Raw genomic sequence first — 15,527 nt, 5'->3', positions numbered from 1 at the left:
CAAATCATTGTTCAGGTCACAGAAGTTTGACATCATACTAAAGTCTGATGATCAACCAAAGTTTACAATAACTTACATTTACATTTAAATATGAATGAAAACTCTAACAGACAGTTAGAACACCATTGTTCTCTCTTTCATCAGCTGTAAGTAGTAGAAAGTCAAAGTCCAATTCAGATCACCTCATGTGACTGTTTGCTGTCTCCTCTGACAGGTGACGCTCAAGATCGGACTCCTCCTCCACTGGTCCTCCACTCGACCTGAGAGGAGACAACAGGATCCATAGCTGTTCATGTACTGTATTAACAATGTGGTACAATTACTTATTAACCTGTAAATAAGCAGGACATCTACATCCTACATTTTCTCTCTCCGAGACAGATCTGATCAAATTATAATAATTTAATATAATAAAACAATATGATAGGAAACTTCTTTTGTGTGTCTACCTGCGCAGGTTATTGTATTCTCTGATCTTCTCCAGGAAAAGTCTCTGGACTCGATCCAACTCTGAACCACACACATGAAAACATTAAAGTTAAAAACGTCTGTTCAAGGATCTAATTACTCAGATATACACAAGTATAAGTTGCACTGAATATAAAACTGTGTGTCATGTCTGTGTGTTCAGTTTTAATATTTGATTCAAACTAACTAGTACTTCTATCTTCCAACATTTCATCTTTACTTCTCCTGATAGTTAAACTTACCTTCTGTGAGTCAATCTAGACCAGGGGTCGGCAAACCGCGGCTCTGGAGCTCAGGAAGTGTTGGAACAATCAGTGACCACACGGGGGAGCCAGAGGAGAAGACATCTGCAGATTCATTTAGAGTTCAGTGGATTAATGGAAGCTTGGAACTGCAGGTGGCGCTAGAGGACAAGATAGAAGTTCATCAAAGTCATGAGCAGAAGTCCTGATGAATAAAATCCTAAATGTGTCACATACAGAAAGATAGCACACAGATTTATAACAATACATTTAAAAAAAACATTAAATGTGCCAGAACAGTAGATGAAGTAAAGTTTCATCAAATGATGTTCAAATACAAAATAGTACCAGATATAAAATACAAATCCTCTTCTTCATCCTGAGGTATTTGCTTGTCTTTCTGTCTCAGACAGCATTTCCTTCTTTTCATGTTTCGTGTTCTCGTCACTTTCTTCATTGTCTGAGCTGTAAACAAAGTTAAGAAAATTCAGAGAGACTGAAATCTTAATCTCCTGGATTTTTATTCTTCATCAGTCATAAACACAAACTGCAGAAGATGTGAAACTATCAAACATCAGGACATTTTATTTTTCTCTTAATCTTATTGAATCCATTGAACTACTTTTTCTATATCATGCATTTCTTTGTGCTTTTGCTTTTGCTCCACAAACCTGAAACAAACGTCTCCTCCAGGAAATGACAGAAATAACAGATGAAATTATCTGAGACGTTCACAGACACATCTGCTTCATGTTCGCTGATATAGAAACTTTCATTTTACCGAATGAACGATACTAATAGATGTTACATTTGACCAAAATACAAATTTTTTGAATTTGTGTTATTAATAATAAAGTTCATGTTTAAACTGTAAGATATCAAGTCACAGTCTCGAGGCGACAATGACCTGAAAACTTTGATTCATCGTTAAAAACACAAAAGTATTTGAACTGAGAAACAAAAAGACTCCTGTATTTCAACCGAAGCTGCGTCGCGTGAACTTTCCGATCAGAGGTCAACAACTAAAACTACACTCACCTGAACATCTATAAAATTAAATGAATAAATGATTCAACGTGAGACATCTCTAAAATGTTATTATCTTTAGTTCCTCCTTGCACCCCCACGCTCCAACTCGTCTCTTAAAGACAGAAATCAGACGGAGACACTTTCCCATCCTCATTTCCTCACTAAGTCTTGTGATATCCTGTAGTTTTCTCTTTGTCAATCATCAGATAAAAACTCTTTTCTCTTCTCACTCCTCTGCTGCTGAAGCCTCAAAACTCTTTAAGAACAAATGACATAAATAAATATTCTCATTTAAGAAATGTTCGTAAGTTAGACAGATGTCTCACTCTGCTCCGGTTTACCTCAAACATGCGTTGAGGGAGAGAAAGAGGTTAAATGTAACCTGAACCTGACCTAAACACAAACTTAAATTAACCTTAACTTCAGCTAAACTTAAACTCACCTAAACTTCATCAGATCTCGACAAAATAACACAAACGGTTCAACACAACAGGCCCAAAATGTCCACTGTCTTCAGGACATCATCTCTCCGACACTTTCTGTCACTCCCATCATCAGTTATTTCCCAGCATGCTGCTGTTCCCAGAGGCCTGCTACAGTCTCCCCCTGGTGGTTGTTCTGAGGTGGTGGTCAAGAACGTACAACAAGAATCTTCATCTACGTTTTGTATGAAATGTCCTCGGGTCAGTTTTCTATTAAATATGGTAAAATGTTTATTAAACAGTTTCCTCAGAGACTTAACGACGCTCTGCTCTTCATCGACTCTTCTTCATATTGTAAATGTCTCATTCACATTTCTTCTGCTTGTCTCCATTATGTCAAACTGGTGATTTTGTTCTTTTACCTTCACCAAGGACGAGATGTTTCCACCAGTTTGTTTACAAAAGGAAAGAAAAGCTGAGTCATGATTCCAGTGAAGTCGGTGGAAGGATGTTTATTGAGCATTACAGCAGAAACAAGTAGAAACAGAACTTTTCTCTCTGAGATGTTTTTCTTCTTGTTACATCTGGTTTGTCACAGAGGATATGATCCATGTGTTTGACTCATAGACTGAATATAAAGGCTTTGACTGGGATGTGCTGCTGTTATACTGCACCGCCACCTGTGGGTCAAAAGTAGAAAAGCAACCACTGCTCTGCACCTGATGCAGAAATGAAAACGTCCCATTTTTGAGTCCAGAGTTTTGATCTTTTGTGTCAAAGACAAAACTCTGATTTTAAACTCAAAGTGATTTGATTGTGTTTAACTTTTTGTTGAACTAAATCAATTTGTGACGTGAATCCAGGAACTTTAAGATCATAAACAAACATAAACACAGAATGTGGTTAAACACACATATAGACATACTGAGGGACAAAGGTGGAAAATAATTTAAAAAAAACTCATATATGCGACTCTTTACAGAGGGTTTTTCTGTTATTCTGCTTGTGTTATGTCAATTCAATAAACACATTCTTCATGTGAATAAACACAATCGGTGTGGAGGGCCATCTAGTGGTGAAGTTACATATTACAACAACCTCCTCTGATTCCTCTGGAGCTCTGTCTCCACTCTGCCTCCCAGCAACAAGGCCCAGTCAGAGCCTCTCTACACACAAGCTGCTGCTGCTTCAGCCTCTGGATCCTCAGGACAGAGCTCAGCCTCCGTCCACACACACTGTCCTCTTCACACTCAGCTCCACTAGGATCACAACCACAACCTGTTGAGAGAAGAAGACATCAGTGTTACAGAGACTCACTTCATCAGCTGTGAGTCAGTGATGCAGCACATCCAGTAGAAAGAGCAGCAGGGACTTCAGTCCTGTTCAGAGGTGGAGCAGCTTCCTCTCTGCTTCATGTTCACGTGTTGGAATGAACACGCTAAGAGCTCAGTGTGTGTCCTCTGCATGTCAAAGTGCAGAGTGGACACCTGAGAGGTGGATTTACTGCTGTTACAGGTGAAGCCATGTTTCACTGTGTGTTGATGAACATCTGCTTCTGACAAACTGGGACCAGATGAGACAGATGGACCTCAGCAGAGGTTCTGCTCTGTATAAAGAGCTCCTGGTTACCATGTGATGAGGAGAGGCTTCAGTCCCACTGATCTCAGAGCTGTGACAAAGATCCACCTGATCAGTTCTTCACTGATGAAGTGAGAGAAAAAAACTGTCTCAGATCAGATGAAGACGACACCGTCTCTGTTCCTCGTGTGAGGCTGTCAGCTGTGGTCCAGCTTCATTTCCTGTTCACGTGAAAACAACAACAACTGTCGTCTTCACATCAACTCAATCACATGATCCCAAGCAGCTTGTGGCTCGTCTGATTGGCCGACTGTTGTCTGTCTGTGTTTCTGTCCAATCCTGACGTCTGTCCTCATTGTCCTTTCACAGCTTCACTGAGGAAACACTGAGGCCTGAACTACGAGGCCACTTCAACATGTCCAGGAGATCTTTCTGAGATCGGCTCAACTGAACCTGACACACAGTCAGGATAAGTGGTCACATGACACTGGTTATCAACTCGTTACGTTTACTCAGGTTTTCCTCATCGAGGTCTGAGCATGCGCATAAAAGGGGCGGGGTTTACTGAGTATGACCAATCACAGACATGGACAGTTTGACTGACAGCAGAGCCTCATATTTCACAAGCAGGATCAAACTGTTCTATAAAATCAGAGGAGAACAAACACATGATCCAAAATAAAAGAAACTCAGTCACAGCTGCTAAATGCAGGAAGAACAGCTGGTAAAACATCTGGGATCGTGTCAATGTGTAAGTTACAGCGCCCCCTGGTGGCATTTGGTAAAGATATATTACGTGACCACAACATAATAACGTGTGAACGAGATAAATAACTCGAGGCCACGAAATCTGGATCTGTTGTTTACTAACAAGAAGAGTGGAAGAGAAGAAGATTCTTGATGAGAAACCTTTGAATCCCAGGATGTGACACACACTGTCTCTCTGTCTCTGAGGACACACACTGTGGTGGAAACCTCTGACATCACTTCTCAATAAAGTCACATGGACCTGTCTTCAGGAAGCTGACTGAGGTCATCTGGTGTTTTGGTGACAGGATGAGTCTGCAGACATTGAGATGTTCTGGGTGAGTTAGAGATCAACTGAACCAACCAGACGTTGATTTAAACTTCCCTTATCTGTCCCTTTAAGGAGAGTGTGCACCACACAACAGTGGAGAGTCACTGTGGTCAGTGGGCGGAGCTTATATACTGGTTGATCTCCAACTTAACCTGGAGCAGGTTAGCTGTTCATCAGAAGTTACCATAGTGATTTACCTCGTTAAGAAGTGGACGAGCTTCGTAGAACTGAAAAAACTAAACCTGAAGTTAACCTGATAACCACAAATCCTGCTTGGTAGCACAGACCCTGGATCTGTGATACTGACTGTGCTTAGTAAAATACTGATGAAAGCAGCGTGGACTGACTCCAACCATCTACTGACCTCAGAGTCTTCAGTCGACAGGTTGAACTCTGCTGTAGATGAAGCAGCTCCTTCACTGCTGAGTCCTGCAGGTTGTTTCCTCTCAGATCCAGTTCTCTCAGATAAGAGGGGTTTGACCTCAGAGCTGAAGCCAGAGAAGAACAGCTGATCTCTGTCAGTCTGCAGCTCCACAACCTGGATAAAGAATAAAACTTAACTGTAAATTAAACCCAGTTCATGTGTGAAAATAACGAACACATATTCATGTGAGCACAGACTCATAACATGAAAGATAAATATGAAATCAGACATCTTGGAATAAAAACGAGTCCTGATCAGTAAAAATAGATTATTTGGACCCGGTCTCTGTCCTGCTGGTCAGTTTAGGAAATCCAGAACTAAACTCAGTGTTTTAACAAGTAGCTGAATATTCAAAACGTGACAGATTAATTAATGAATGGATTCAAGTTATGTATGAAGAGGAATTATGTTAAATTAGAATTAAATAAGATAAATTGTGTATAAAGGCTGTTTTATAGATATGATATCTAAAAAAGTGAATCAGTGTGAACTGACTTCAGAGTCTCCAGTCGACAGGTTGGACTCTGTAGAAAACCACACAGCTCCTCCACTGCTAAGTCCTGCAGGTTGTTGTAGCTCAGATCCAGTTCTCTCAGATGAGAGGGGTTTGACCTCAGAGCTGAAGCCAGAGAAGAACAGCTGATCTCTGACAGACTGCAGCTCTCCAACCTGGATAAAGAATAAAAACTTAACTGTAAATTAAAATGAGATCATGTGTGAAAATAAAGAACTTTGATTAAACATCACTCTCTCTGTTTTCAGTCCTGAAGTCTGAGTCAAGTTGTTCTGGACATTTTCTGGAACTTTTCCTGCAGCCTCCTAATAAAGTTTCTGAGTGAGTCCATGTGAGAATAGAGCAGGTGAATGTCCAGAGGATTCACAGAGAGCGAGTGGATGTGTTGATGAGGTTTCTAACACGTGACGGACGTGAAACTGGAAGAACTCAAATATCTCTGGATGAAGAAGAGGAGCCGTACTCGTAGAAGACGAAGACGTCAACTTGGAAACACAAGGAGATTCCAGAGCTTTTGGTGATGAGGGCCGACGTCGGTGTGGATGAGCTGTAAACAACAACACTGATCTTTCCGCAGCAGGATTTATAAGTCATGTCCGGCCTCCTGCTGCTCCACCTGTTCTTCATATGTGAAAGTCAAACTCCAGAAAATGTCCAGACACTGTTTTACAGAGTTCATGAAAACAGCTTGAAAGTCCTTGTGTCCTCGGGGTTCAGTTGTTTGTAATATGTAACTTCACCACTAGATGTCTCTAAATATCTTTCTGGACATGTTCAGGAGTCACGTGAACAAGTGGACTACGTTCACATGTACGACACCTGGAGACGTCACTAACTCCTTCACAGTGAACCTGTAACTTAACATAACTTAACATAACCATGGCTATCATGGAGATATGTGTTTTGGCTCCGCCCCTCGTCTGAATGTCCCCACATGTTCCTGTTGCTGTGAACGAGTCGGACCCGGACAATCTCCTGCTGCTGCTTCAGCTCCAGAACATGTCCGACCCACTTGTCAGAACATGTTCCACAGTTGATGTGTGAAAGGGCGAGCAGTTCTATGATCATGTTTTCTTGAAGTGGTGATGATCTGAGCAGCAGTTTGACCAGTTGAAAGTGGTGCAGGGAGCCTGAGGAACACGTGTGTACAGGGCGGGACAGAGATCTAGTGGTGAAAAGATAAAGACATGGACGACCCCGTGTAAGTCCTGAAACCAGAGGAAGGGTTTCATGTTGGAAATGAACCCAAAGTGGAAGAAACAGGGCTGAAGAACATGGTCCTAAAAATAAAAGACATCAAATATAATCAATTTGGACCCTGGACCCTGAGCCCATTCCCAGAACACTAACGTAGCACGCTGTCATGTGGTCAGTCCACAGGACCACCGGGACAAGTCCTGGTTAGCTTCCACAGAAACATTACATGTACACATTGTTCAGCATTGGATTGTTTCTCTGTCAGTAAAACTTCAGTCACATTGAGCCTGATTCTACAAACATCTCTCAGCTCAGTATCAGTGTTCACAGTTAGGAACACATGTTCTGACCTTTGACCTTAAAGCTCCAGTGTGGAAGATTCAGGTGAAAGGATCCATTGTTAGAAACTGAATAGAAAAGAATCCTAGAGATGTTTTCACTAGTTTCATCTGAATTGTACAAATTGTTGTTTTCTTTACTTAGAATGAGCCATTTATATTTAAATACTTTATATTTACATATTGTATAGTTACATACTATATAAATAAATACTATATATTTAAATACTTTATATTGACAGACTTTAGAATTAAATACTTTATATTAAAATATATACATTATATTTAGACTGAACCTTTAACATTAAAACATGATGTCTGACCTCAGAGTCTCCAGTAGACAGGTTAGACTCTGTAGAAAACCACACAGCTCCTCCATTGCTGAGTCCTGCAGGTTGTTGTCACTCAGATCCAGTTCTCTCAGATGAGAGGGGTTTGACCTCAGAGCTGAAGCCAGAGAAGAACAGCTGATCTCTGACAGACTGCAGTCCTCCAACCTGGATAAAGAAATAAGAATATTAGAATGTGTCCTCCTGTGGTTGTGGATCGTCATCATGTCAACACAGACTCTCAACATGCTGCTGACCTCAGTTCAGTCTGTGACCTGAAGATAAATATCAGATCAGACATGTTGGACCATTGTTTCATTCATCACCTTCTTCTCTGTGTGTTGGTCACTGAGCAGGTTTGTGTCGTTAAACACTGTTTAAAGTAGGGATGGCTCCTGACAGTCACTTCCTGTTTCTTTCTATACTTATCAACTGTCCAACGTGTTTCAATAAGAATGTGTCTTATTTTGAAAACCTGAGGAGGACGAGTGCTCGGCCTCAGTCCACATGTTATTTACTGACACTTTCTTAGTGATCAGGAGCAGGTGAGTGCAGGTGAATGGAGTTGATGAGGTGGACGTGACTGACAGGCTGGATGAGTGACAGATGACTGAGGGACAGTGAGCAGAGCAGAACTGAGACAATTTAAATAAATAATGACCCAATAAGAAAGAAAGTCTGAAAAGTGAAGAAGGATTTAAGGACCTCAGAGTCAACTGGTTATCATGGAGATATGTGTTTTGGCTCCGCCCCTCGTCTGAATGTTCCCACATGTTCCTGTTGCTGTGAACGAGTCGGACCCGGACAATCTCCTGCTGCTGCTTCAGCTCCAGGAAATGTCCGACCCACTTGTCAGAACATGTTCCACAGTTGATGTGTGAAAGGGCGAGCAGTTCTATGATCATGTTCTCTAGAAGTGGTGATGATCTGAGCAGCAGTTTGACCAGTTGAAAGTGGTGCAGGGAGCCTGAGGAACACGTGTGTACAGGGCGGGACAGAGATCTAGTGGTGAAAAGATAAAGACATGGACGACCCCGTGTAAGTCCTGAAACCAGAGGAAGGGTTTCATGTTGGAAATGAACCCAAAGTAAAAGAAACAGGGCTGAAGAACTTTGTCCTAAAAATAAAAGGAATCAAATATAATCAACTTGGACTCTGGACCCTGAGCCCAGTCCCAGAACACCAACGCAGCACGCTGTCATGTGGTCAGTCCACAGGACCACCGGGACAAGTCCTGGTTAGCTTCCACAGAAACATTACATGTACACATTGTTCAGCATTGGATTGTTTCTCTGTCACTAAAACTTCAGTCACATTGAGCCTGACTCTGTCCTCAGTGCTCATTCTACAAACACCTCTCAGCGCAATGTCAGTGTTCACTGTTAGGAACACATGTTCTGACCTTTGACCTTAAAGCTCCAGTGTGGAAGATTCAGGTGAAAGGATCCATTGTTAGAAACTGAAGAGAAAAGAATCCTAGAGATGTTTTCACTAGTTTCATCTGAATTGTATCAACTGTTTTTTACTTTACTTTAGAATGAGCCATTTATATTTAAATACTTTATTTTGACAGACTTGAGAATTAAATACTTTATATTTAAATATATACATTATATTTAGACTGAACCTTTGACATTAAAACATGATGTCTGACCTCAGAGTCTCCAGTCGACAGGTTGGACTCTGTAGAAAACCACACAGCTCCTTCACTGATGAGTCCTGCAGGTCGTTGATACTCAGATCCAGTTCTCTCAGATGAGAGGGGTTTGACCTCAGAGCTGAAGCCAGAGAAGAACAGCTGATCTCTGACAGTCTGCAGAAAATCAACCTGGATAAAGAAATAAGAATATTTGAATGTGTCCTCCTGTTGTTGTGGATCGTCATCATGTGAACACAGACTCTCAACATGCTGCTGACCTCAGTTCAGTCTGTGACCTGAAGATAAATATCAGATCAGACATGTCTGACCATTGTTTCATTCATCAGCTTCTTCTCTGTGTGTTGGTCACTGAGCAGGTTTGTGTAATTAAACACTGTTTAAAGTAGGGATGGCTCCTGACAGTCACTTCCTGTTTCTTTCTATACTTATCAACTGTCCAACGTGTTTCAATAAGAATGTGTCTTATTTTGAAAACCTGAGGAGGACGAGTGCTCGGCCTCAGTCCACATGTTATTTACTGACACTTTCTTAGTGATCAGGAGCAGGTGAGTGCAGGTGAATGGAGTTGATGAGGTGGACGTGACTGACAGGCTGGGTGAGTGACAGATGACTGAGGGACAGTGAGCAGAGCAGAACTGAGACAATTTAAATAAATAATGACCCAATAAGAAAGAAAGTCTGAAAAGTGAAGAAGGATTTAAGGACCTCAGAGTCAACTGGCTGTCATGGAGATATGTGTTTTGGCTCCGCCCCTCGTTTGAATGTTCCCACTGTTATGTGCAGATCTGCTCCTTGTTTTGCAGTCCTCCTGGAGCTCCTCCTTCAGCCCCTCCTTCAACTCGTTACCTGGCACCTGCTGCTGCCTTAAAAGCCTGGGAGGCTTCACTCATGGGGGTTGCTAAGCAGGGCTGGCCGCATGGCTCCCATTCACCAGTCTGATTACCATTCGTAACAATAAACCCAGTTTTCTCATATTTAATCCTTGTTTGTCTACTTTATGTTACTTCCGTCGAGCCGGGTTGTAACATATTGGGGACTGGTCCGGGATCAATCTGGATGAGTTATTTTTTTTCTATTTTTCCCCTAGACAGAGTAACCCGGTATGCTTTGGTGGTGTTTGGTAGGGTGGCTGTGAGCAGCTTCTTGTCATGGTGAGTACGGTGAGCATTGAATCTGAGTGCTATGATTTTAAGTTGTGAGTGATCTCCCTGGTTAGTTAGGGAGTGTGCCAGCTGGGCAGAGCAATCTGTCCTTCCATCGGTGCACTATTTGTTATATTTATTTATTCATTTATTTTTTTCGAGGTAATCCTGGGTGGAGACTTGTTCTCTGGTGGGGGCGAGCATTTCAGGGCCTTGGTCACATGGCTGAGGTTAACTGAGCTTTGCTTTAAAGAGGCCTCGAGCCCGGCACGCCTCAGAAGACAGTTAGGGTTAGTTTGAAGTTAGGCAGGTACCAGGGGGCTTGCTTAGATGATCATTTGCACTCGGAGGCTTGCTCACTGTGCTCAGCAGTGATTGATTTGTAAAGTTATTTGAGTTAGTGACTGCTTTATGGGGACAGTTGTGGTAACATGTCCAGGGTCCTAACTTTGTTTTGTATAGCTTGTGGATTTGTCAGGTGCGGTGTGTGTGGTGTCTAGCTTGACTTGGTGGGCTAGTTCTCCCGGAGGTTGTTGTTGCCTTGGTCTTGATTACCAGCAGGGTCCATTTTGGTAATGGGTTTTTATGGGTAATATTTTGTGCTACTTAGTAGCTAGATGGGAGTTACTAGGCCTATCTCTGTGATCATGGGTTCAAGAATCATTTAGTAGAGAGAATTTGTGATAAGCTGTAGTGTTGGATGAGGTGTGTACTGGGCGTACTGGTTTAAGTTTAAACCTTGGGTAACGGCGATTGGTGTATTTTGGTTATGTTTGGTTACTGAAGTTATCTAGTATGGAGGCTATCGATGACTTTATTAGTGCACCCTCGGAGGAGTTGCTTTGTCAGCTCACTAAAGGACAGCTCCTTAGCCTTGCCAGCCATTATGACATTGAGATTGCCAGTGGTGATAAACGTCTTAAAGATAATTTAAGAGAAGCACTTAAGGCTAGCCTAGCAGAAGGAGGCGTCCTAAAGCCGTCTGCTTTACCAGCATATCAGCATCAACTTGATCTTCCTCAAATGTCAGATGCTGTGCTGGAGTTCAGGTTGAAGGAGTTGGCGTTTCGAGAATTAGAACTAGAGGATAAAGAAAAAGAGCGTATCCTTAGGGAAAGACAAATGCACCTAGAACATGAGCGTTTCCTAAAAGAGCTTGAATTTAAGCATGCTGCTTTGAGCTCATCCAGTTCTGCCTCGGCTCAGTTTAATGTAGCGAGCAACATCAGACTAGTACCTCCATTTGTTGAGAGGTACTTCGCTCATTTTGAACGAGTGGCTACTGTGTCAGACTGGCCAATACATGCCTGGACATCGCTTTTGCAAAGCGTTCTGGTGGGAAAAGCACAAGACGCTTACACTGCTTTAAACATTGAGGATATCAAGGACTATGAAAAAGTTAAAGGTGCTATTCTAAGAACTTATGAGCTCGTTCCTGAGGCGTACCGCCAGCGTTTTAGAGGCCTCAGTAAGCTGGATGAACAAACTTATGTTGAGTTTGCAAGAGAAAAGGAGATCAGTTTTAGCTCTTGGTGCAAGTCACAGAAGGCGGAAACTAAGGAAGATCTTAGACAATTAGTTCTGCTGGAGGACTTTAAAGATTGTCTGCCTACTGCCGTGTGTACTTATCTCAATCAGCAAGAAGTGACCACTCTTGATAAGGCTGCTGTTCTAGCAGACAAGTTTGTATTGACGCTCAAGGTAAACTTTGATAACGACCAAGGTGAGCGAAAAGGAAGGACTGGTTTTAATAGACCTCGGTTTCCAACCACTTCCTCCACCAGCTCAAAACCTCCTCCCACCGTTTCTACAGCTTTCACTAGAAGATCGGCTACTGTGAGTACTCCATTAGAGAGGACTTGTTTTTATTGCAAGAACAGTGGTCACTTCATTGCAGATTGCCCTGTCTTGAGTAAGAAACAAGAGTCTTATAAGCCTGTTGCCTTACTAAAAACTGTGAAAAATGGTGCTGTCATCCAAAACATCGACCAACCCGCTCAAAAGAGTGAGCTGCCTGGTTCTTCGTCTTTTCTTATGGATGGTTTTGTGTCTCTTGTCACTGATCCTTCAACCAAGCAACCGATTAAGATTTGGAGAGATAGTGGAGCTTTTCAGTCTTTGATTCTACAGGACCTCCTACCGTTTTCTGACCAGTCTAAGTTGGGTTCCAGTGTCCTCGTCCAAGGGTTTGGTGGGGGGTATCTGTCTCTACCTATGCATAACCTTACCCTTGAAACTGGTCTTGTTTCTGGGGAAGTAGCTGTAGCTGTGTGTTCAAGCATTCCCATTAAAGGGGTGTCCTTCATCTTGGGAAATGACCTAGCCGGTGGTAGGGTGCTTGCGGCTCCTGAGGTTGTTCCTTTTCCTGTAGTGTCAAAATGCCCAGATGATCTTGAGAAGCAATACCCAGAAGCATTCCCTGTCTGTGTCACTACCCGTGCCATGTCAAAGAAGAAGAAACAAGACAAAGAAGCTGATTCTGATATTGCACTGTTTGACACATTTCTGGCGAAGGGTGACATGTTGGGATTTGGTAAAGTGTTTCCCTCTGGTAACGAGCTCAAGTGTGAGCAGGGGGGAGATGAAACCTTATCTTCTCTTTTTGACCAGGTTGTTCCTGATGATGAGATGACAGCTGTGTCTTGTTGCTATTTTGTAAACAATGGTGTGTTAATGAGAAAGTGGACTTCTCCAAAACTGTCCTGTCATGATGATTGGAGTAGTGTGTTTCAAGTGGTAGTGCCAAGTGTCTATCGTCAGGATGTCTTGCAGTTGGCTCATGATCATTGTCTTGCTGGTCATATGGGGATTAAGAAAACTTTAGACAGAGTGCTGAGACATTTCTTTTGGCCTGGTGTGAAATCTGATGTTGCTGAGCATTGTAGAACATGTCATGTGTGCCAAACTATTGGTAAGCCCAACCAGAAGATTCCCCCAGCTCCTTTACATCCTATCCCTGCCATAGGAGAGCCTTTTGAGCGTATCTTGATTGATTGTGTTGGTCCCCTTCCTCGTACTAAATCAGGTAACCAGTACTTATTGACAATCATGTGTACAGCTACCCGGTTTCCTGAAGCTACCCCTCTACGTAGAATCACTGCTTCAGCCATTTCCAAGGCCCTTATTAAGTTCTTTACAGTGTTTGGCCTGCCAAGAGTTATCCAGACCGACCAGGGTTCGAATTTTATGTCCCGTGTGTTCTCTCAGGTTCTCCAGCAGTTGTCTATTGAGCACCAGACTTCATCTGCTTACCATCCAGAGTCTCAAGGGGCCCTTGAGCGGTTTCATCAGACCCTAAAGTCCATGTTACGAGCCTACTGTAAGGAGTTTGAGAAAGATTGGGATGAGGGAACCCCTTTGCTCCTCTTTGCAGCTAGAGAGGTCACTCAAGAGTCCCTTGGCTTTAGTCCAGCTGAACTGGTGTTCGGTCATACTGTGAGGGGCCCTTTGAAACTTTAAGTCAGATCGCACACCTCGATTTTGTACTGATCTTCGCAAGGTCAACTCTGTCACAAAGCCTGATTGCTATCCTCTTCCCCGTCTAGATGATTGCATTGACAGAGTAGGGTCTGCAGCTTGTGTCACTAAGTTAGACCTCCTGAAAGGCTACTGGCAGGTCCCTCTTACTCAGAGAGCTCGTGAAATCTCTGCCTTTGTGACTCCAGATGACTTCTGTCAGTATACAGTTATGGCTTTTGGAATGCGAAATGCACCTGCCACATTCCAGCGGCTTGTTAACCTGGTGTTGAAAGGGGTTGCAGATTGTGAAGCATACCTTGATGACATAGTTATTTATAGCTCCACCTGGTCTCGGCATATAGCTCAGGTGGAGGAAGTATTTGGTAGGCTGGCTGCTGCCAATTTGACTGTGAACCTTGCCAAGTGTGAGTTTGGACAGGCCACTGTGACGTATCTAGGGAAGGGTGTTGGGCGGGGGGAAGTCTGTCCTATCGGCGCTAAAGTAGAGGCCATTTGCTGTTTTGGTGTTCCTACTTCTCGGCGTGAGCTGAAACGGTTTCTTGGCTGCCCCTGACTTTAACAGGCCATTTAAACTGGCTGTCGATGCTAGTGATGCTGGGGTTGGTGCTGCCCTACTTCAAGACGACTCGTCAGGGGTTGAGCATCCTGTTTGTTATTTTTCAAAGAAGTTTGACATTCATCAGATGCATTATTCTACCATTGAGAAAGAGGCCTTGGCTCTTATCTCTGCTCTGGACCACTTCGATGTGTATGTCTCTTCCAGTCAGGTCCTGGTGGTCTACACCGACCATAACCCACTTGTGTTCATCGGCAGAATGAGGAACTCCAACCACCGGCTGATGCGATGTAGTCTGTTTCTGCAGGGCTTTAACCTGGAAATAAAGCACATCCGTGGAAGGGACAATGTGCTCGCAGATGCCCTTTCAAGGTCATAAGTGTCAGAAGCATATGTGATGCAACATTTCAATTTATTTTGGTGTTAATTTGTTGTGTGTAACTTGGCGGTTGCCTAGAGCAACCGTTTTAAGGGGGGGGGTGTTATGTGCAGATCTGCTCCTTGTTTTGCAGTGCTCCTGGAGCTCCTCCTTCAGCCCCTCCTTCAACTCGTTACCTGGCACCTGCTGCTGCCTTAAAAGCCTGGGAGGCTTCATTCATGGGGGTCGCTAAGCAGGGCTGGCCGCATGGCTCCCATTCACCAGTCTGATTACCATTCGTAACGATAAACCCAGTTTTCTCATATTTAATCCTTGTTTGTCTACTTTATGTTACTTCCGTCGAGCCGGGTTGTAACACCCACATGTTCCTGTTGCTGTGAACGAGTCGGACCCGGACAATCTCCTGCTGCTGCTTCAGCTCCAGAAAATGTCCGACCCACTTGTCAGAACATGTTCTACAGTTGATGTGTGAAAGGGCGAGCAGTTCTATGATCATGTTTTCTTGAAGTGGTGGTGATCTGAGCAGCAGTTTGACCAGTTGAAAGTGGTGCAGGGAGCCTGAGGAACACGTGTGTACAGGGCGGGACAGAGATCTAGTGGTGAAAAGATAAAGACATGGACGACCCCGTGTAAGTCCTGAAACCAGAGGAAGAGTTTCATGTTGGAAATGAACCCAAAGTGGACGAAACAG

The 15,527-nt window shown here is 43.1% G+C and overlaps 2 protein-coding genes across 3 annotated transcripts in view; both read right to left on the bottom strand.

Moving 5' to 3' along the window:
- The window catches only part of LOC128453930 (protein NLRC5), a 359,511-nt gene that overhangs the window by 192,951 nt on the left and 151,033 nt on the right, over positions 1-15,527 (bottom strand). The gene's annotated exons all lie outside the window — the stretch shown is intronic.
- LOC128453932 (poliovirus receptor) overlaps positions 1-15,527 on the bottom strand; it is a 214,067-nt gene that overhangs the window by 87,685 nt on the left and 110,855 nt on the right. For both annotated transcript variants that reach the window (XM_053437074.1, XM_053437075.1), the window contains one exon: positions 5,737-5,910. In XM_053437074.1, coding sequence (XP_053293049.1) covers positions 5,737-5,910 — 174 coding nt within the window. The remainder of the gene's footprint in view (positions 1-5,736; positions 5,911-15,527) is intronic.

This window comes from Pleuronectes platessa, chromosome 12 (assembly GCF_947347685.1).
Source record: "Pleuronectes platessa chromosome 12, fPlePla1.1, whole genome shotgun sequence".
Classification (NCBI taxonomy): domain Eukaryota; kingdom Metazoa; phylum Chordata; class Actinopteri; order Pleuronectiformes; family Pleuronectidae; genus Pleuronectes; species Pleuronectes platessa.
The sequence above is the reverse complement of the archived record's forward strand: the minus strand, read 5'-3'. Positions and strand labels throughout refer to the sequence as shown.